Source organism: Carlito syrichta, unplaced genomic scaffold, assembly GCF_000164805.1.
Source record: "Carlito syrichta isolate Samal-C Ts95f unplaced genomic scaffold, Tarsius_syrichta-2.0.1 Scaffold151160, whole genome shotgun sequence".
Lineage (NCBI taxonomy): Eukaryota > Metazoa > Chordata > Mammalia > Primates > Tarsiidae > Carlito > Carlito syrichta.
In genome coordinates this window covers 177,707-200,502 of record NW_007095256.1, presented here as the reverse complement: position 1 = coordinate 200,502, position 22,796 = coordinate 177,707, and the positions used below count along the sequence as shown (strand labels likewise).

The following is a 22,796-nucleotide window of genomic DNA, read 5'->3' as shown; positions in this document are numbered from 1 at the left end:
AGAGATGAGGTCTCGCCAAGTTGCCCAGGTGGGTCTCGAACCCTCGGGCTCAGGCAATCCACTCACCGCAGCCTCCCAAGGCGTGGGATTACAGGCTGAGGCACCGAGCCCGGCTTGAACACAGCTTTTCACAACAACACTAGCTGGTACACTGATGCCGATGAGTTCCTAGAACACATAGAACACTTTCCTTATGAGGGAAGCTGGTATTACAAGGAGTTCACCTCCAAAACATAATTTCTGTTTTTTTGGGGAGGGGGTTCCCCTCATATTATCAGGTTTTAAGCTCCTAGAAGGTTGAAAGTAAGTCTTATATGCATGCCTATATTATATAGTCCAAATTATCAAGTAAGTACCCTAACACCTGTTGAAAGGATATAGTTCATGGTCTTCCACAGAAGTTATTTCTGAAGTACCTTTCAGGCAAGATGACTATACGTTATGATACCTGCCCAAACAACCTGATTTTTTATGCTTCTTTGGAAACAGCACAGGTTCAAATGACTTGCCAAAAAACATGTTCTAATTCAATTCTTAGAAAGCTATTCTTCAGTAATGGCTTCTTAAGGTTCTTTCAAGTTTCTGAAACCTTAGCCGGGCATGGTAGCACGCGCCTGTAGTTCCAGCTACTTGGAAGGTTGAGGCGGAAGGATCGCTGGAGCCCAGCAGGTAGAGACTGTGGTGACCGGGAGCAGCCACTGCCCTCCAGTCTGGGCGACAGAGTGAGACTTCAACTCAAAAAAAAAAAAGAAAGATTCTGAAACCTGATCAGATGACATCTCTATCAGAAGTCATACTATCAAGACAACTGTGGCAACTTTACCTCCAAAAATATACTTAAGATCTAATTTGTGAAGTATCTGAATACCTAGTATGCGTAAGACCTTAGCCGGGCATGGTAAGACACTGTCAACAGATTGAATTAGAAAGGTAATCCTAAAGAAGGACTTCGTATAGCTGGCCTAAGTAAACTGAAGCTATTTAGAAATAAAAGTGCAACGTTAATACTGTCTGGTAATGTGGACAAAGAAGGGTTCTCATCAAGCCAATTTTGGTGGATTACACACCCTATGGTTTTCATACACTCCATCTAAGGTCTGAGAAAGAGAAAAAAAATATGAAAGAGAAAAACAGATGACAAAGACACAGGCTGATAAACATTATGAGGAAAATCTCTCACAGAGGAGGAACAGTTTCAATTAAATCTTCAGTTTTTTTGTCAAAAAAAAAACGTAGGTACCTCCTTTATACCCTCTTCATTCAACCATATATTTTCCAAGTGTAGTGACACCTACCAGGAAATGACAGTAAGGAACCACTCACCCAAATGTAAGGATGGCCTTAAAAAAAAAAAAAAAAAAAAGAAAAACTATAGAAAGTTCCATTTTTAATTTCACTTAAATTGTTACTTTTTCCATCTTTGAGCACAGAGAGGAGGTTTCCACTGTTTCTTGCAAAACACAGAAGCTTCCTCATGCAGAAGTTAGAAGTAAAAAACATAAGTATTCTGTAAGATGCTCTCTGAGGACAGAGAACCTTTTGCCGTTAGAGGGCAGACCACCAAATAGGAAAGTTAATGTGCAATGAAAAATAAGTGCCTCTGTGACCAATTATGAATATGGTAAATGACACGGTATGAATAGGGCAGTGTATGCAGAGAATGACCCAGGGCAAGGAGAACTAGGCTTGCATATTGAAGGACTGAAGAGCCCAGTTGAGCCAGAACAAAGATTTCTGTAGAACACTGACAGCACTAGAATAGTGAGTTGGGGGCAGATTCTAGAGCTTTTAATTGTCAGGGTAAAGCTTTCATGAGCAGAGGAGTGACAATCTAAACACTGGAAAGCATTACGTGACAGAAATGTATGAAAGAAGAATATGGAGACAGTTTCCCATCATAACCTAGGTGAGGAAAGCAGTCAAAATCAGTGTGGTAGCAATAAAGTTAATTTAAACACCATCTATAGCAAGTTTCCTTCTGTTTTATAACTAGAAGCAATGTTAGTTCAGATCCCAAGTCTTCTTTGACCTACTTATATAAACAGTAATGAAACTATAATGATCCTCTACTCTGTGCATACACTAAATATTGCAAAGAGAAACTTCATCTTGATACTATTTGTAAACACCTTAAATGAGTCCCCAAAGGTCACCAGAGATCTTTGCAGAACAAGGCAGATATGTTTCTATGAGCAAATGAATTATTCTACCCAAAATTAACTCCTACAGTTCTCCTCTTATGAATTAAGTTTTCACTAAAGAAGGAAAAATGTAAAGTGTCCTACCAATCGTTTCTGGAGAAAGTTATTATTTGATAAAGTATCACATGTAAGTTTCTCCTTAAAAGGTACACTGTGTAAAGATCTGTGTTTTTGGATGAGACATCCCCTCCATGGGTAATGAATGCCTTTCTTCTTTCTCTGCCTGATGAAATCTATCTTGTAAAACACTATCCCCTCTGAAAACATTGCAAAGGCCTTTAGACAGCTTAGTGACAGTCCATTTTCATTGTACTCTACATTCACTTATTATATATCCAAATAATAGTCACATAAAATCAGTGCTGTCTCCTCTACTACACAGTGACATCAAGGACAGGACTAGTTTTGTCTAATTTCAATGCTGTTCCAACATTTTGCAAAGCTAGCTGGCACACACTAGGCATTCAAAATGTTTGCAGAATTAAGTACTTATTTAATTACTTGTAGATATTCCCTAAGACAGTATAGCAAACATTATGTAGTCTTCGAAAAACAAAAACAACTTGTAATTAAATACTTTATAAAAAAATTTATATTTGCTCATTCTTGCCCTTTGGGGTGACTGTAAGCACCTCTATGACAGACATGAATAACTTTTCTAAAATATAATTTTATTTTAATAACTTTAGGGGTACAGACGATTTTTGGTTACATGGCTACTTTGTATAGCAGTTAAGAAGTCTGAGCTTTGAGTCTACCTGTCATCCTTATTAGTGTACACTATAATCTATAGTAATTTTTCATCTTTCCCCACCTTCCCACCCTCCCCCGTCTGAGGCTCCAATGTCCTTTATGCCATTCTGTATGCCTTTGCAGACCATTAGGTTAGCTACCACTTATAAGTGACAACATGCGGTATTTGGTTTTCCATTACTGTGTTACTTCACTTAGAGTGATGGCCTCCAATTCCATTCAAGTTGCTGAAAAAGACATTATATTCTTGTTTTTTACGGAAGAGTAGTATTTCCATAGTGTGTATGTATATGCATGCACACACACCACATTGTCATTATCCACTGATCAGTTGATGGACATTTAGACTGATCCCTCATCTTTGCAACTGTGAATTGTGCTGCTCTAAACATACGAGTGCAGGTTTTTTTGGGGTTTTTTTTTTTGTATAATGACCACTTTTCCTTTGGGTAGATACCAAGTAGTGGGTTTGTTGGATCACATGGTGATCTAGTTTTATTTTTCTGAGAAATCTCCATACTAATTTCCATAAAGGTTGTACTAATCTATATTCCCACCAACAGCGTGTAAACATTCTCTTGGACATGAATAACTTTTAAAGCTAGCAACTTTCCCTACAAACTTGGAGACTGACTATTGGTCTTGTTATAGTTTCACATAATAAGACCCTTAAGGGGATGGGAGTCTTAAACATGAAATAATAACTTTTACTAAATGTTTAATGTGTTTTAAAATAAATTATTCCTCAAACATCCAAAGAAAAATTCCTAGCAAATAACTTTCCTCTTAAAGAACAAGATATTTTATTTCAACAACCCCAATTCATACACCTGTTTTATATTTATAACAAAATCTGCTAGCCATACCTATATTACAAGTAAACCATACAGCATCCAAGATTTAGTGCTGGATGGTCAGAGATCTAATGTAAGTACACATACAGACACACACACAAAAGTTAGGAAACCAATTCACTTTCAAGGGTAGCCCGTCTTTGGAAAGCTTCAACTATGTACTGTTTCTTTTTCAAAAAACGGTAACAGGAAACATAGCGGGTCATCTATGGCATTTAATAAGCCAAGAGGGAAATTTGTGTGAGATACAGACCATAAAGGAGAAGGGGTGGGGGAGGGGCTAAGGGGAAATGTTATGCCCACATCACAGAGTCAAGAGGTTTTACTTACATATATTTTGTGGACTAGACATAAGTTATACAATTATGAAAAAAACGTATTCAATACATAAGGGTATAACCCCTGCAACATTACTAAGTGTTTCACGACTTTAAATCTACCAAGATATTTCTCTCTCAACATGATTAGACATTAGAGAATAACCACACAGAAAGCTTTTTTTAAATGAACTGATTTGCAAGACCAATAGTCTCATTCAAAGACAATCCTTCATTCTCCAAATGTCTATTAGACACCTGAGCTGTATATTCCCCCAAACAGCTTTAACAAAAAATAATTACTGTATTCCTAAAGCCCTTTGTGTGACAGTTGTGAAGTTTACAAGAGGGTTTTTTAAGGAAAGCGTGGACAACCTTTTCTGTACACAATAAAAAGACCGTCTCACTGCCATTTATAGAACTTCTGGAGAAACTTCATGAGGGGGCAACATGGAGGGGGACGACCACCTTTATCTTTGTTCGAAGATAAAGTGTTCTCCTGCTTCAGATCTGTGGAAGCACCTTGAGAATCGCATCCTGAGGTATTTAATTACACTGAATGATCTGGCACCAGGCCCTTTCCCTGGGTCTCACTGGTTGATAGCATCAATAACACTCACTGGCTGTAATTAAACCACCAAATAGTATCCCCTTTGCCACTTGGTAGATCAATGTTCTTTAATACTCAAAGAACAAAGTACAAAGGTGAAAGGGGTGTTTTTTTACCCCTCACCTTCACAGTTCATTTGACTTTGTGCACCAGGATAGTTTGCAGACAATGCATATTTCACAATTCCCCCAAGCCATCGCTTTATGAAGAACATGAGCAAAAATCCTTGGTTTCCTATTAATCCACTTCTGCAAATCTGAGCAGGACAGAAACATCCTAAGCCTTCTGGCAAGAGAATACACTGCTTTCAAGTAGTTTTGGGGCAAAACTCAGTTTATAAGTCAAAAGGTTCCTAAAGCAAGGCTGCATACAGCAAAATGTTTTTCCTTCTAAAAAGAGTATAGCATACAATGTGTGGGAGTTCCTACCATAAAAACTGCAAATTCCCATTTACTCAGGTCCTGGCTAGAAAGCCCAAATATCAAGACATTGGGGAGGATCATGAGAGGGGTACAGTTGAGAACCCATAAATATGAGAAAATTTTTATTGAATTGTAAAAATCACTTTCATAATCTAATGAATCATAACTATCTTAGATCATGTAACTCAACCTCCAATGAAACACCCATCCTATGTGGATAGATCCTAAAGAACCATAGTGCAAATTCCCCCAAATATTCTCAGAATCAAATAATAAATTATGCTAACTGTAATACTAATGTATTTAATAGCATACAAATACTCTGAAAATGGGCAAATTATGTGTGTGAGAGAATATGTATTATTTCTTAGGTAAATCCAGCATTATATTCATTACAAACACATTAGTAAATCCCAACCATTCAAGATGGCTTGATATGCCTTACAAATGAAAATCTTAGTATTTACAGGAAGAGATATGTTTTGAAACAAGCGCCACAGACCTACCCAAGTGTAAACCATTAAGATCTACTAGACAGTGATCCTCAGGTCAGACCACCACCTGCTTAAGAGTAATCTGTGGTGGCTACTAAAATGGCTTCCTCAGTCTCACTCTGCAGATAATCAGATTTAGTAAGTCTTGGGTGGTGTCTAGAAATCTGTATTTGAATCAACCACCATGCCTCAGTGATTATGATAAAGTTTTGGCAGTCCTTTGTGTAAAGGGATTTAAAATAGGTAATCTTCAAACTCTGGGGTATATAAGGGTTTCCTGTTTCCTTAGAGAGTTCATAAAATCACAAATGCCAAGCCCTCCTCCTTGCCATCCACTGATATTAATTTCTAAATGAGATAATGAGACAAATGCCCATGTAGCTTGAAAGCAAAGCATTTAGGAATAGAAATCACATCAAATGCAAAAATATATACATAAAATAAAGTCCATAAAACCCATCCAAATACAGTTCCAAGAACTCAAACTGGCTAGATGTGGCTTAGCTGAGTCAGGGAGCCCAAGGAACCCGGTCAGTCACTGCAAAAAAGGTTCCTGTGCTTGATTCTATGAAGTCAGAGCCACTCTCGGCGATTCTTTCTAGGAATATGAATAGGGTCATTTGGTTAGGGCAGGCAAGACCGGTCAAATTACTAGACATAGCCATTTAACAAAACTGGAAACTACAACGTTTTCCACATTATCAATTTCCAGGACGATGAGGCTGCTTTGCTTTTCCTTGCCCTTCTAAGGGCCATTTCAAGACTCATTAGCAACCTAGAACCTGTGTAAGAAGGATTAAATTTCTCACTCCCTTGGGGTGATGTAACCTTACACTAATGACCAAAACCCAAAGCACATGAGCATGATTTGTTGCTTTTTTCCTGTAAATCCACTTCTCAACACAAAGTAACTACTGTAAATCTTAAAATACATACCCAACAAAACCTAAAAAAACTAAGCACTGTGGCTGCTTTCTTCAGAGTAAAATGGCTTTTTCTTAATTCCTCTCCAACTAGATTTCTAAAATACAACTTAAACATAAAAAAGAAACACGGAAAAAACAAAAGGAATATCATCGACCTTTGCTTTCCATAAGTAATAAGCCAGCACAAGTATTTTCTAACTCTAAGTCAAGAGTAGCCGTATGTGAAAGCACTTAGTAACTGGGTAGACTGGTACCTTTTCCACCATTTTATAAATGAGAAAACCACACCAAGAAAGCAAGAATGGGATACAAATCCAGGAATTAGGCCTAGTCCCACTGCAGCATTCAGAAGAGTTTTTCACAGAATGGAGAGAGGGGAAGGTAGACAAGTATCATAATTTCCTATATTATTTTCAAAATACTGTTGAGCCTTGAACAACAGAGGTTTGAATTGCATGGGTTCACTTTTACTCAGTTTTCTTCCAAATTTTCTTCAACCTCTGCCACCCGAGTCAGCAAGACCAATCCCTCCTCTTCCTCCTCTTATGCCTACTTAATATGAAAATGATGAAGACGTCATGATGACTTAATTGCACTCAGTATATATATTCTCTCTTCCATATGATTTTCCTAATAACTTTTTCTCTAACTCATTTTATTGTAAGAACACAATATGTAAACTACACGTAACAAACAAAATGTGCTAACTGATTATGTCAGAAGTGTCCAACCTTTTAGATTCCCTGGGCCACATCAAGTAAAGAGGAGTTGTCTTAGGCCACACATCAACTATATAGTATAGCTAGGGTATATACATCATAATATTTCTTTTTCTTAATATATTTTAGTATAAGGTTTAGAAAAATGAGAACATAAAACTAGTGGGAAATTGGACTTTGTTTTTGTAAAACTAATCTATCAGTGTCTGGTTCAATGCAAGTGACTGCAATTCTTGATAAGTTCTCAAGGTGCTTGTCAGAAACGCTTGTTCGAATTTTTGTTCTTCATGTGCTTCATAATTGATAACAGCTGCTCACAAATGTATGTGCTACCAAAAAGCAATGTCATGAATAAGGTATGACTGCAAACTTCAAAAACGGAACTATGTCTGTGGTCATGAAGAAAGTAAATGCTAAAAGAAAACATTATGTTAAAAGATTTTGTGGGGACGCATTACTAGCTGTCCTAGGCAGCATACAGCCGTGGGTTGGACATACCTGGTTTGTTACTGTTAAGACTTCCAGTCAACAGTAGTAGTTAATTTTGGGAGGAGCCCAAAGTTATACTTGGATTTCTGATCACATAGAGGCTGGTATCCCCAACTCCCAAGTTATTCAAGAATCAACTGTACAGTCCTGTCTCTACTTGCCCATAAGCAACATGTAAAGAAACTTTTGGAAATAAAATCTCCACAAGTAATTCTGATGTACTAGTGGCTGATGATAAGAAAGGTTGGCAGACCAGGCACAGTGGCTCACGCCTATAATCCCAGCACTTTGGGAGGCTGAGGTGAGAGGACTGCCTGAGACCAACCTAGGCAACCCGGTGAAACCTCATCTCTTCAATAAATCAAAAAATCACCTGGGCATGGTTGCGCATATCTGTGGTTCCAGCTACTTGGAAGGATGAGGCAGAAAGATCACTTGAGCCCAGCAGGTCGAGGTTGCGGTGGCTGTGAGAATGCCACTACACACTGCAGTCCAGCCTAGGCAACAGAGTGAGACTCCAACTCAAAAAAAAAAAAAAAAAAAGAAAGAGCCAGAGTAGAAAGAAAATGGACTGTCCATGCTTTTCTAAACAGTTTATGCAAATTTAAAGAGGGACCATTGTTAATAGACTTTTGTGTAATTTTAAAACTAGTATCAAAGACTTGTAAAAAACTACCAGAAAAATATTCTTGAAAAATGTGAGCCGGGCTTGGTGGCTCAACGTGTAATCTCGCACCTTTGGAAGGCTAAAGTGAGTGGATTGCCTGAGCCCATGGGTTCGAGACCCACCTGGGCAACTTGGCGAGACCTCATCTCTACAATAAAAAAAAAAAAAAAAAAAAAAATTAGCCAGGCGTGGTAGCGCGCCTGTAGTTCCAGCTACTTGGAAGGCTGAAGGAGAGGCAGAAGGATGGCCGGAGCCCAGCGGGTCAAGGCTACAGTGGCCGGGAACGGCCACTGCACTCTAGTCTGGGCGACAGAGTGAGACTCCAACTCAAAAAAAAAAAAAAAAAAAAGAAAAGAAAAAGAACAATGGGTTGCTTCCTATAGAATACATCCAGAAAATTACTACAATGATTCTTTGACTCTGTAATTACAACAGAAATAACTGAATTGATGCTAACTCACTTATCTGCTAAATATGACCTCCCCGATCCCAGTTTTCTTCTAAACCTGTAAGTCTGTCACACATGCTCACATAAAAAGAGAGCAGTTCCTCCATCCCTAGGCAGACAGCTCCACTCCCTCTCACCTAACGAGAGATGATCTGGTTCAGAAAGTCTCAAAACAATACAAGGCCCAAATTAAGGCCTTCAAAAGAATATTTGGAGCAGGGCGTGATGGCTCAAGCCTGTAATCCCAGTGCTTTGGGAGGCAGAGGTGAGAGGATTGCCTGAGTCCATGGGTTTGAGACCAGTCTGGGCAATTTGGTGAAACCTCATCTATACAATAACAATCAAAAAGTTAGCTGGACATGGTAGTGCACACCTGTAGTTCTGGCTACTTAGAAGGCTGACATGGAAGGATCACCTGAACCCAGCAGGTTGACACTGGGGTGGTCATGAGTGTGCCACCGCACTTCAGCCTGGGCTACAGAGAGACTCCAACTCAAAAAATAAACAAATAAATAAAAGGATACTGGATTATTTAGAGTAGTATTTAAGCAAAACATTTTAATATCATGAATGTGAGATGGGAAAAAAACAATAAAAGCTTCAGCATCCATCAACATATTACATTTCTGGTGCCAGCAGTGCTATTAGCTATATTGCTTTGAACAAGTCCCTTAACTTGAGCTTTGTTTCTTCAGAGATTAAGTAGTTTTTGCCTAACAGAGATTACTTTGCTGCTTATACATAAAGCCAAACAAGCAAAAAAATAAAGGTCCAACAAAATTACTGCAAAAAAGTAGACACAGCAAGGAATTAGGGTTCATTATTAGGAAGCTAGCACATTCACTTTAACTTTGCAAGCTAATGATGGCACAAGACATGGGAGCCAAACTGACCTAGCACCGCTTTTCCCAGGTCACAAACGAAAGAAAAACCCCACCCCATGTTCCTCTTAACAGCAGTAGAAAAGTAAAGCAAACAAATGCTAGCAGTGCCTTGCAGAAATGCTTTTGTTGATGTATATTTATAAAACAAGCAGAAAACGTGAAGGACGAGGGTGATGTTCAGATAGAAAAGATTTTTGGATACCCAGATCCAGTTTCAATTTATCCCATCTCATGGTTATAAGTAGAACTCAACAGTTCTACAATTTTTAGTGTCTTTGATCATTATGCACATGGCTTGCTGAAATCTCTTCCTCAGTTTCATTATTACTAGAGAACTGGCCAGGTATAGTGGCTAACACCTGTAATCCCAACACTTTGAGAGGCCAAGGCAGGAGAAGGAGAATCACTTGAGGCCAGGAGTTTTAACACCAGTCTGAGCAACACAGCAAGTCCTCATGTTTAAAAAATAAATTAAAATAAAATAAAAAGGTTAGCCAGATGTGGTGATATGCACCTCCAGCTGCTCTGGAGGTCAAGGCAGGAAGATCACTTGAGTCTAGGAGTTTTGAGGCTGCAGTGAGACACGATCATGCCACTGCACTCCAGCCTAGTAACAGAGTGAAAACCCAACACACACGCACACACACACAAATTTTTTTAAAAGGCAAAGAAACCAACCATTTACTCAATGTTTCCATTTTTGCCTCACTTCTAGTTTATAATATTTTCAATTTCTTTGTCCCTCTAGAAACGGATCTCTGAACAGATCAAACAAATAACATTTATTAGGCTAACATCTCAAAAGTGGGGCAGTTAACCTGAAGCCTGTCCTTCAAACTCTTACTTCCAATTTTTCCAAATCTGCTCAAGCTGACAAGGGAAAAAAAAAGGTCTCCATACAAGTTTTTAAATGATGGATACTTTATAAGAGATGATTTATAAATTCCTACACTTGCCGGGAGCGGTGGCTCACGCTTGTAATTCCAACACTATGGGAGACTGAGGTGAGAGGCATGCTTGAGCCCAGGAGTTTGAGACCAGTCCAGGCAACATGATGAGACCTCATCTCTACAATAAATTTTAAAAAGATATCTGGGCATGGTGGCCTGCACCTGTAGTCTCAATTACTTGGAAGGCTGAGGTGCAAGGATCACCTGAGCCCAGCAAGTTGAGAATGCAGTAGCCATGACTGTGCCACTGTTCTCTAGCCTGGGCAACAGAGTGAGACTCTTGAAATTAAAAAAAAAAAAAAAATCTACACTTGGTACCTTCACAAAAGCAATAAATTACAAAGTCAGAAGAACATTAGGGTGGACTGAGGTGTTCAGAGAGATGTGACCTTTAAGTACAAAGCAAATCCTCTTCTCCTAAGAGATACTCAAGTTCAATCTCATCACTGCTCTGCTCAAAACCCTTTGGTGGCCACACCTACAAAATAAAACCTCAACTCCTCTGCACTCACACCCACATTCTGTGATTCATCATCGCTCTCAGGCTCATTTCCACATTCACCTCCCATCCTTTCTGTTTTACTTAGCAAGTTCTATGTCATTCCCCTAACATCTGCTTTCAATTGTCTGTGCCCCGCAAAGGCATGACCTCTCAGCACTATGGCTGTTATAAAAGCCTCTTGTCTCAAACACCCCAGGATTGTGCTGAAGGTATTTTACCAGAGCACCTATAGGGAGCAAGTTCACAGATCGTTTCCTCTATAGTGAGGGTCGATTTACAAAGCATCTACAGAATATTTCCTAAGGGGCAGAAATAATTTTTTTTAAGCTTACAATGATAAGTGAAAATCAACCCTATCCCAATAATCCAATATCAAAAGGAGGTTGAACTAGAAAAGTATTTCCCAGCACAAATTTCACTCAGGCTGCTAAACTTTCATCAGCGGTAGAAGAAATCAGTTAAAATCATTACCTCTTCAGGATAGGGGGATGCATTTCATCACTGGAAATCATTCCATATGTTAAACATGAGTTCATTAAAAAAATAGTTACACTTTTTCCTAATATGCAATTTGGCAGACCATGAAAAATTTCTTTTTTTTCCTCCAAAGAGCAGCAGATAAACATTCTCAATAATGAATACATGAATTCATTTTACAGATGTAAATGCAAAATTAAAGGGTTACAAAGATTTGTCCAAGATCACACAGCCAGTTAAATCACTTTAGCAAGGTGATTTAAGCAGAGAGGGTTAAGATTTCAAAACATAATTCTATATTCCTCCTATATTAAGGGCCAAATTCATGCCAAACAGAAGAAAAAGAGTGCAATCATGGCATTTACTAATGAGAAAAGGATAAACTAGTTAGAAAAAGGTATAAATTTTACAAAAATTAATGGAATTTAGTAGCTTAGAATATAGGTTTACTGGATTTGCTTAATCACTCTCAAACTAAATACCTTAAAAAACAGATATTACTATTTATAATTAATATTCTGATTTTTATACCAGAACCTTTCCTTATGTGCTTAAATGGTGGCTTAATTATTTTAATATAAGAATTTTCACATAACATCAATTAATAACTTTTAAGTAAAGGTAAATTTTAGCCTGGTCTATGCATGAATGATTAAGGAAAAGATCTATTTAATCATTACAAAATTTGGGCAGTTTTTCTATGCCGGTAGTATTTCCGGACAGGATTTTCTTCTTTGGGGGGTTAGAACCTGTAATTAATAATAAAATGCTCTAAGCCTAGAGATAACAATTCCTACTTTCCAGATAAAGCAACCTGATTTTTCAGAAAAAATAATGCTTTCAAGGCCCGGGAGAACCTAGGAGAGATGCTAGGAGCCAGGTATCCATCTCATTGTGTATCTGATAATCACCTATCCAGGATATTTGGTGTGGAAAAAAAGTTTACATGTATTATTGAAAATAAATAATTTTAGTCTGCTAATTATAAATTTAAGTCTGACCATTAACAGCAGGTCAACAGCACTGGCTTTAAGCCATAAAAATTTCATACACAACCTAGATTTTTTTCAATACTTAAGACCCCTAAAAATAAAATGAGTAGAGAAAGAATATGAAGACTGAACATAGTAGTCACAACTACTGACTCCCAATACAGTCCACAAAAGGAAGGGGGTTTCACGAGGCCCACAGGGTTCTTGGTGAAAACACACCACCACCAACATATAATTTAACTCTGCCATGAGGTTTCTTTGGCCCCTGAATGCCTGAACTGTATATATATAATTACCTTGTCATTATCCTCCCTAATATAAGAAGTAAAATACATCCTGTAGGCCAGGGATGGTGGCTCACACTTATAACCCCAGCACTTTGGGAGGCCCAGGCGGGAGGATTGCTTGAGGCCAGGAGTTCAAGACCAGCCAGGGCAACATAGCAAGACCTAATCTCTATAAAAAAAATTTTTTTTTAATCAGCCAGGTATGGTGATACACACCTATAGTCCCAGCTACTCAGGAGGCTTAGGTGGGAAGACTGCCCAAGTCCAGGAGTTTGACACTGTGCTGAGCCAAGAATGTACCACTTGCACTCCAGCCTGGGCAACAGAGTAGGACCTTGACTCAAAAAACAAACACCATCTTGTAATATTCACACCTCATTTACCATGGCAACACTGGGGACATTGTAAGCAGGTTTAACCCGTAATAGCTGCTACCTGTGTAGTGTAGGGATGGTGTAATGTCATGCAAGGTACATCACAGGACATCTCCCCAACCAGGGAGAAAAGTGATCCTCAGGAAATGAAAATAAGTACCCTGAGACTTTCACTGATAAATGCTACTACTTCAACAAATACCATTCTAACATGAAGTGAACACATTTTCTTCTAATTTCTAAGCCACACTTTCTAAAAGCAGAGTGCTCTAACCACTTGGAACTGCCAATGCTAAACTATCACCCAGCATGCTTGAGAAAAAAATGACTAATATTCTGGTTAACAGAATTAACCATAAGAGGATTATCAGTGTAAAAACTAGAAGACAAACTGAATTTCACACTAAAAAATATCAAACGTATGGAGAACCCACCAATTCAAAAAGGTACATTTTGGTGGTTCTAAGTACTAGTTCTTAGACTTGCCATCACAAGCCACCTGAAAAGCTTCTAAGAAACAGATTCCTGAATCTCACCTGTAGACACTGATCTAGGAGTTTTGAAGTGGGTCCTGGAATTTATAATTCTAACTCACTTTCCTCCAGTGATTAAGATGCAACCCAGTCTGGAAACAACTGTTTTTGGGTCTTAAAGTACCTAGGAATTTCGTTTCACTCACTGCAGAAATACTGAATGGCTGTCATTTATTCAACAAACCATCTATTGCACAAAACCCTACTGGGCTAATGCAATTAGAAAGCTCAGGAGAAACTGCTAAATAAAGCACCTTTCACAGCACTTGATTCACTGTTTCAATATCCCAATAACTAGGAATTTACCGGAAGCATATTAAATGCTAGGTGGCTTGGAAGACAGAAGAGAAACCTAAACTCGAGGAATACACAAACACTTGCATACTTGTGTGTAAAGTATATACCAACTAATCTTCTGTACTTTTCTAAAGTGTAGCACGGTATGACAAAAGTTTTGGCCTAGGTATCAGAAGACAAGAGTTTGTGTCACAACTACCTGCTCTTGACTAAACGGTATGACCGCCAAGGTCTTCCCACTCTGATTGGGAGCAAAGAGTAGTGCCTAAATTACATATAGGTCCCTTTGATTCCAAAACTTCTGTGGTTCCTCATAAGTAAAGAATAGAGACTTCAAAGGAAAAAAGAGCCCAGCAGGAGATGGAACAATCAGGCAAAGTAGTAGCTCAAGGACTTCAGACGGACTCCAAAAGATGAGATGGTCATAATTAAACTGAAAATGAGCAAGAAAGGGTATACCAGGAAGCAAGCACTGCAAAAGCAAATGCACAGAGGCTGGGAATGAGATCAGCTTGCAAGTGAAGAGCCAGTCTGACTACAGAGGAGGACAGCAGTAGCACTGGTGTCATTCCTCCAGAACTCAGCTAGATGATATGGGAAAACAGTAGAGAAACACCACAGAATTCTGAGGATGCAATAACATGAGGGAAGCAGTGTTTTGTAAGATTAGCCTGACAGTCATCATCAGGATAGACCGGAGGAGGGTAAAAGAGACTAATTTATGGGACAGTGTCCCAGAGAATGGAAAGGCTTAAATGTGGCTTTCAAAAGGTTTTTAAAGCTGTAAATACTAGAAAAACCTGGCTCCAGACATTGTATAAGAGCACAAAACCTGTCTAGTTGAAAAGAAGTAAACACAGAAAGAACAAACAGGCAAAAAGGGTGCTATATACTTTTGGAAAATGGTCTGCTTTGCCTCTCAGAGAAATCTGGGCCAAATTGAGGGTACCAGCTGTTATCTGATATTTTTGCAAGAACCAAATGGGGGTGGGGAAAGAAGTAGCCTGCTGCTTACCCATCACCCCCACCCGCCTTTCAGAAACTCAGAAGAGGAGTAGCAGATGTCACAGTATAAAGACACAAGGCATTACTGTCCTTTCTTCCACATATTCAGCCTGTGCAGCTGGGCCTTGAAGAGAGAAGACTGGATGATGGACAGTAAGGAAGCAGCTGTCACCAATGGTCTCCTTGAAGGCCATGGGCATTTCTCCTGTGGCAACCTGTTTCTCCTGTATTTCTACCTTTTTCTGGATCTTAGTGCAGTCAGGATGTACAGCAAAAGAACTGACTCACTAGCACAAAACAAGGGTGGTTATTTCTGGAACGAAGAAAGGATATTTCCTGAGATGAGCTATTCCAACCATCTATTCCATTTTCTTCTCAACCACAATTCAGGACTTCAGAACTAAGACAAATTAGCAGCAATCCTGGAAATCAATATAAACTGGAGAAGGAAAAAGCTTGCAAAAACCTGCAGTAGGATATAAAGCACACAAAACAGTCTGAAGGTAACTGGATGTCTTTTTTTTTTTTTAAAGAGCACTGATTACTTAATAATACTGGTAAAAAAATTAATCTCTGACAAAAACGAAAAGTATACAGAGAAGTGTGAACAGTCAGAAAACATAACTCAGACAGAAGAAACATCAAGACAAACTTAAGTCTTTATCTTAGATGGTATTAGAAGTCTAATTTTTTTCCTTCAAATTTTGACATCATAGTAACCAGTTATTTTCCTAGGATAAACATTGAGGATTCTCAGGCATCTCACATCCAAGTACATTTGGAAGCCACCATACAGTTTTCTTTAGATAAGTCAGAGCTGGCAGATATTTTTCTTAGGGGCCAATAAGTATAAAGAATGATCTGTCAAAACTACCAATGGCTAGCAAATTACTTTAACTGGCAATTCTAAAAGAAGTAACTTTAAAGCACAAAGATGACACTGCATTTCCAGCTACCTGGAAAAACAGGCAGAAATCTTCTAGACACGTGTCTAAGCAAGATGGATACCACAGTCAGCCTTGACTAACTTCCCCTTGCCACTTCAGGCTACAGTCTGAGCTGGTTTCTTAAATCAAGGGTGGAAAATAGGTTCCAACATGAGTCAATTGATAGAGGCTGTCTAGAATACTATTTTGAAAAATATTTGGGAGCCACATCAAGGACTCAGTGAGAAAGAGTGTCATGATTGATTGGCAATGTCTGCTCTGGGCGGGAGACAGCACAAATTGATGATACAGGTACTAAGAATGTGCTAGAGGCAGCCTCCTTATTTTCTAAAGGAAAAGAAATCTGTGCTGCGAATTGAATTAGCTTCTTATTCAGAGAGAATCTATGTAAGAATTTCAAAAATTCACAAAAGCAGAAAAGTATCCATAAAATCATTTACAGGATGTCTTAAAAAAATACAGCAGAAAAAAATAACCAGTGTCACATAAGCTCTTCCAGTCAATCTCCTCAAAGCAAGCTGAATCTGCTAGATTCTGCTAGAGTCAAACTACAGCTCAAGGACTAAATCCACCCTGCCACTTTTTTTGGTATAATCCAAGAGCTAAGAATGGTTTTTACATTTTTTAATTGGGGAAAAAATAAAAAGAATATTTTGTAACACTCAAACATGATATTAAATTTAAGTTTCGGTGCCCTAAATAAAGTTTTATTGGCTCACAGCCACACCATTCATTTATGTGGTGGCTATGGCTGCTTTCATAGTACAAAGGCAGAGTTGAAAAGCTGTGACAGACTGTACTGGCTCACAAAACCTAACATATTTTTCACTACCTGACTCTTTACAAGAGAACAAGGCTAAGATTTCCTCAATTCCTAGGGCAAAAAAATTCTCGATGAGGGAAAGAGATTAAATTCAGCAGGCTTCACAGAGTAGTTATCGAAGGAAGTTGCTGCTCGCTCCCTGTGTTAATACAGAAGTAATTGCATTTTATACTCATGAATAAACAGTTTCCCCCAACATGCAACAAACACAGCAAAATCTGCTATATCTCCCAGAGAAGAGTTTACATGAATTAAAAATGAAGATGAGAACAAGTAAACCTGAATTTTTAAAACTTCTGATCTACGAGTAGATGCAAACATTTTTTAAACATACTTTTATTGTTTTGGTTTGCAGTCTCAATCCATTCAGGGTGTTGATAGCTTTCTCTGCATCCTTGGGGTCAATGTAGTTCACAAAGCCATATCCCAAGCTCTGCCCTAATGAAAGGGAAGGGGGAAAAAGGCATATATTAGTTCTATACCACTGACAGAGGATTGACTTTCATTTGGGCATATGGTCTTGTCATTAACAGCAGCATATTTTTCAATAGTAAAAAAAATTCTCCATTAATTCATCTAGAAATATACACGTAGGCTTTTTTGGTCTCCAGTCTACTACATTTGCAAGCTTAAGTATCAGTTAGAATTCAGCAAGCAATGCTGTTTAAAAAAACCACACATCCAAAGTGTTCCAACATACATGCCCTGCCTGAGCCAGAGTACACAGCAAAAAGACAATGCGCAGTTTCAGAAATTGCAGTTACAAATCTCTGCTGAGCTATTGAAAGGGCGTAACGGGCAAGATCTTTTCAACTTCAGTTTCCTCAGCTATAAAATGGGAAGACAGCAAACATCAATCAAGAATCTGTCAGTGTTCTGTAAACTGTACTCTGACACGTGTTTATAGCCTTACCAAGTACAATTATTTCAGAGTTGAAAATGTTTAAGAGCCATGCATATATGTTTAATATATGGGCGCATGTATATTTACATAAGTACCTGTAAGTTTATTTTAGAGGATGGTTTTTTCAAATTAACTCAATCAAATGTTCCAAAGGGGGTCTTATGATAGTAAAAAGAAATACAGGGATATATGAACACAAAGGTTTACAGTGATGACGCCCAAGCCAATGAGAACATATAGAAAAAGGAGAAAAAGAGTACAAGCAAAATAAACAAACAAAATGTTTGGAGTTAAGAGTTGCTTAAAAAATAAGTGTTGCTGTTGCTGTCCCATCTTCTGAGCCCTCTCAGCCCTGGCTCACTGACGTGCCAACTCTCAGAAAACGGGAGGTATCAGGCAGTATCAATGAAATGCACATGTAAGTCAATCCCAAAGGTCTCAATTTTTCAACTAAGGAAAAGTTTCTCAGTTTGAAAAGGTGAAAAAGATTATACACATGACAAAAAGCCAAAACACTTGACCATTCCCAGAAGACGGCAATAAAGGTCCCATTGCTTTTATTAAATATCAGTGTTGCATCAATTTCATAGGAAGTGAAACGTTTGTTCTTGATGAGGTACTTGAGGTCCATGCAGTTATAAACACGAGGATCTAGGATAGCCACTCTGGTTATCTTAATGTGGTCCTTTGTTATTACACAATGAAAAAAGGATAAACACAGTACCCATATAAAACAGGAAGACTTGTGGCTTTATCTTGGGCATCACGATCAGAATTTGGGCTAATTGCTGCTAACATACACCCGCTTAATGAAAATGTATTTTTTGCCGGGCTCGGTGGCTCAGCCTGTAATCCCGCGCCTTTGGGAGGCTGAGGTGAGTGGATTGCCTGAGCCCGCGGGTTCGAGACCCGCCTGGGCAGCGAGACCTCATCTCTACAATAAATCAAAAAATCAGCCGGGCGTGGTAGCGCATGCCTGTAATTCCGGCTACTGGGAAGACTGAGGTGGAAGGATCACCGGAGCCCGCAGGCGAGGCTGCGGTGGCTGGGAGCGGCCACTGCACTCCAGTCTGGGTGACAGAGTGAGACTCCAACTCAAAAAAAAAAGAAGAAGAAAATGTATTTTTTCCGTTTTTTAAAAAGAGTGAGGAGAGGAGAGATAAAAACGAATTAGGCTCCTCTTGCTTAAGGTGAATACTAAAATTCACAGAGTTTTTATTTCATAGTTCTATAAAAAAGTTATATGCGAAACCACTGTATTTTTAAGCATTCAGCTTTTCATTAGCTTGACATGTATCACAGATATACTGCATGCATTGTGCCCTCTTACAAAAATGTGTTGCAGTCCTACTGTCAATGAGCAGGATTCAGACTGGCTGAATGTAACAAAATATGCTAAAGGAACCAGCTTATGAGGGAAAGAGAATGAGCCTTGGAGACAGAAACATGAGTTCTGATCCTGGCTCTGCCATTTACCAGCGGTGTGACTTTGAAGAAGCTACTTAACCTCTCTGAACTGCAGCTTCCTTATCTCTAAAAGGAGGATAATAATTCCTCTTTATTAAGGTTGCTGAAGCTACCTCATTATTGATGACAGGCAATCACCTTAGTCAAAAGATAACATGAGGACAAACAACATGTATACTGCATGTTAAAGATTTTAAGTATATTCATTTAAAGCTAAATCAAGAAAATGCTGCAAATCTAATGAGGGAAAAAAGGGTGAGCAAATGTATTATGTAGTTTTTTCACACTGCTATGACAAAATAGATCAACTTATCAATTTTTTTTTTACCGGCATAAAAAAAAGTTCAATTCTCCTTTATAATGCTACTACCCTTCCACCTACATTTTAGCAGCTTCTAACAGCGCATTCTCAACCATGGCTGTACACTGGAATCTCTAGAAAGCTTTTTTAAAAATTTTAAAAAACAAAACAAAGATTCTGATTTTGTTGTTGTTGTTGTTAAGAGGTCGAGTCTCACTATATTGCCCAGGTTGAACTCAAACTCCTGAGCTTAAGAGATCTTCCAGCCCCAGCTTCTGATTTTTTTAGTCTGCCATGAAGCATTGGTACCAGCTTCTCAAAATCCTGGTGACTCCAACATACAACCACCACGTTAAGAAATTACTTTTTTAATGGTGAGAGCCAAGTTGGGGCTACAGGAAGGCTTCTGGGTGCCTGAGAGGAGCCAAGCGCTGAGAGGGGCCTGTGCATGTGAAGTATCTGCAAAAAGACTGCCTTCTTAGAGTTGTATTGTTAAGATAAACATGGGTATCTTTTTTCTAAAATCTTCAAATCATCTATCACTTCAAATAAACGGTGTACTGGTCTCCTGAAGTCAGTCTCAGGCACAGCAGTGCCGACTGAGACTAGATCACCTGTCAAGTAAAAGTTTGTCCAGCTTAGTCCCTCCCCAGCTGTCCCCCAAGGTGGCCTCTGAACTTTCACTCCCAAGCATGATATAGGCACTCAAACATTTGCTAAATGAATGAATGGGAAGCTTAATGTTGTTATTTATTTAACTAAAAGTATTCCCATCAACCCCACCATCAGAAGGCCCATCTACTGAATGGGTCCTTGACCTGATTCCCTCAAGCAATCAGGGCTAGTTATATAATAGTCAAATTTCCACTATCTGTAAACTGATTATACTCAGACAATATCCATCTCCAAATGGCCTCCTCTCTTTATAAAAAGTTTCTCATCTCCCTAGTGGCATTATTAGGATGAGTGCCCATCAATTAGAATGTTTGGGGTAAACAAAACTATTGTTATCCTAAGCAAAGTAATATTAAAGGGTGTATCTGCTACTAGAAGACTGCATTCCTAAACCTACTGTTGTAGATGCTATTAAATGTTGGCACTGTAACACACCAGGAAGCCAGTTAATTAAATCAGCAAATATTTGATTGGATGCTTAAAATATACACAGGTATCACAGATGATACCAAGATAGGCAAGACTGTCCATTCTTATCTTTAAGCTACACAGTATTTTACTGTTTAACTGTAGCTTCATGTTAATCATGTTCCGTATTTCTCCCACAAGATAGAAATAGTATCTGAAGCTTGACAAGGTCAATTAGCTTCTACAAATCAAAAAGGCAAGAAGGAAGTACTCAAGCCAGGTCTCAAATCCAGGACTGTCAAATGCTGTGTTGCTCTTCTCCGCCCAAATCACAACTAGTTTACATATTAGCCAGACTACCTTCAATATGCCTGAAGAATAAAGTGACCAGGAATTTCTGACAGTTTTACCACAAAAAAATTGTCTCTTGGTTGCCCACTATCTCAGATTTCTGTACTTTTTATACAAATATCAATGTCACTATATATGAAGTTTCATGCTGTTATTCAATCCTATGACAACATAAATTGCATCTTACTTATACAGTGCAAATTTCTGGTTATTATAAGCGAGTCCAGATTAAAATAATAATAAAAGCAGTAGCAAGTCAAACACTGAGAAAAAAATACCTAGCCTGGATTCACTTTTCTCACTCTTGTATTTGTCAGTGAGTCACGGGCCACCAAGGAAGGCTTGGAAACCAAGCATCATTTATCCATATCATCTGAATCTATTTTTCAAGTCTCTCTGAATTTAGAATGTGCATATTGATAATTCCAAAACCAAGAATCACTTCTTTAAAAATTTTATAAAGTTCTGTATTTAAATTCTAAGTATAACCGTTATGGAAACCAACATGATTAAAAGAAAATTCTGCTCAAAATGACAAAGTGAAGGCTCTTCAAAAAAAAGTCTTAAAGATAAACAAATCCTGTCTGTAAAAACCAAGAAATTCTCCAGGTAGCTGAAAATCAAGAACAGGGTCAACACCAGTTGTCCTCAGCTATCCTCACAAGCTACCTGTGGTCACATGCTCTTAAGGATTCTGAAACCACTAATCCAAGTTGTGGTCCTAATAGCCATGGCAGAGATTCTAGAATTCCACCATGGAGGAAGCTATCTGAACAGTCACACGACCTGTGACACTCACGCAGGTACTGAAAACTCCAGGTCAATACTGCACACACTTCAGCACATGTATTTTGTACTGCACCACACAGCGAATGCGCCTTTCGTTTTGTACCCTCCTTTTTAATATAGCATACATTCCACAGAAAAGGATCCCTTCTTCATAAGAGATAGAAAAATCACTGACAAAATGATCCTGACACAAGGAGAACATGTTTCTAAACAGGCTGCTTAGAAACATGGTCAAGTGATCTATACCATAGAGATGAAACACTCCACAAGCCTCTGAATGGGATCGACAACCATGAAGAGAGGGGTCAGGGCAGGGAGAGGAAAGCAGAAATAGAGTGTTTAGTGGCAAAGTGCTACTGTGGGAAACACAGTAAATGCCAATTTATCCCAAACTGTGCGTAATTCAAAGCATCAGCCATTCCCTTGCCACCTACATTACTTTTAATAGCCTACTTTAATTAAAATTTTAATTGCATATTTTAATTAAAAACACACAATCTTCTGGATCCGGCTTCATTCAAAGGTCACTTTATTTAGTCTTTTCTATTTCAAATTACTACCAATGTTCAGAAAATCAAATTACCCCCTCAGGTTTAAAGGTAAAGGCAATAGTCCACCATAATTCTTGATTATGAGCCTGGTACATTAATTTAATTTTATACAACCAATATTAGATGAGCTCTCTCTCAACCCAAAATTGTAGAAAATAAAATTCTGTGTTAAAGAAAGAGCCAGCCTACCTATTTCTCACTTATATTAAGCATTCAACGATTACAGAAACTTCACTTTTTGTTAGGCCCTGAGGACAAAAAGAGACAAAGTTCTTTCCCATAAAGCTTGCATTCTAACAGAGGGAGACAAATGAACAAATTCCATTAGGAAGAGTATATCAGAATAGGGCCAAAAAGCAGGGGATGAGAGTTGGGAGGA

The 22,796-nt window shown here is 38.5% G+C and overlaps 1 protein-coding gene across 15 annotated transcripts in view; it reads right to left on the bottom strand.

The window, feature by feature from the left end:
• ELAVL2 (ELAV like RNA binding protein 2) overlaps window positions 1-22,796 on the bottom strand; it is a 167,288-nt gene that overhangs the window by 26,456 nt on the left and 118,036 nt on the right. For all 15 annotated transcript variants that reach the window (XM_021708832.1, XM_021708834.1, XM_021708836.1 and 12 more), the window contains one exon: window positions 17,306-17,409. In XM_021708832.1, coding sequence (XP_021564507.1) covers window positions 17,306-17,409 — 104 coding nt within the window. The remainder of the gene's footprint in view (window positions 1-17,305; window positions 17,410-22,796) is intronic.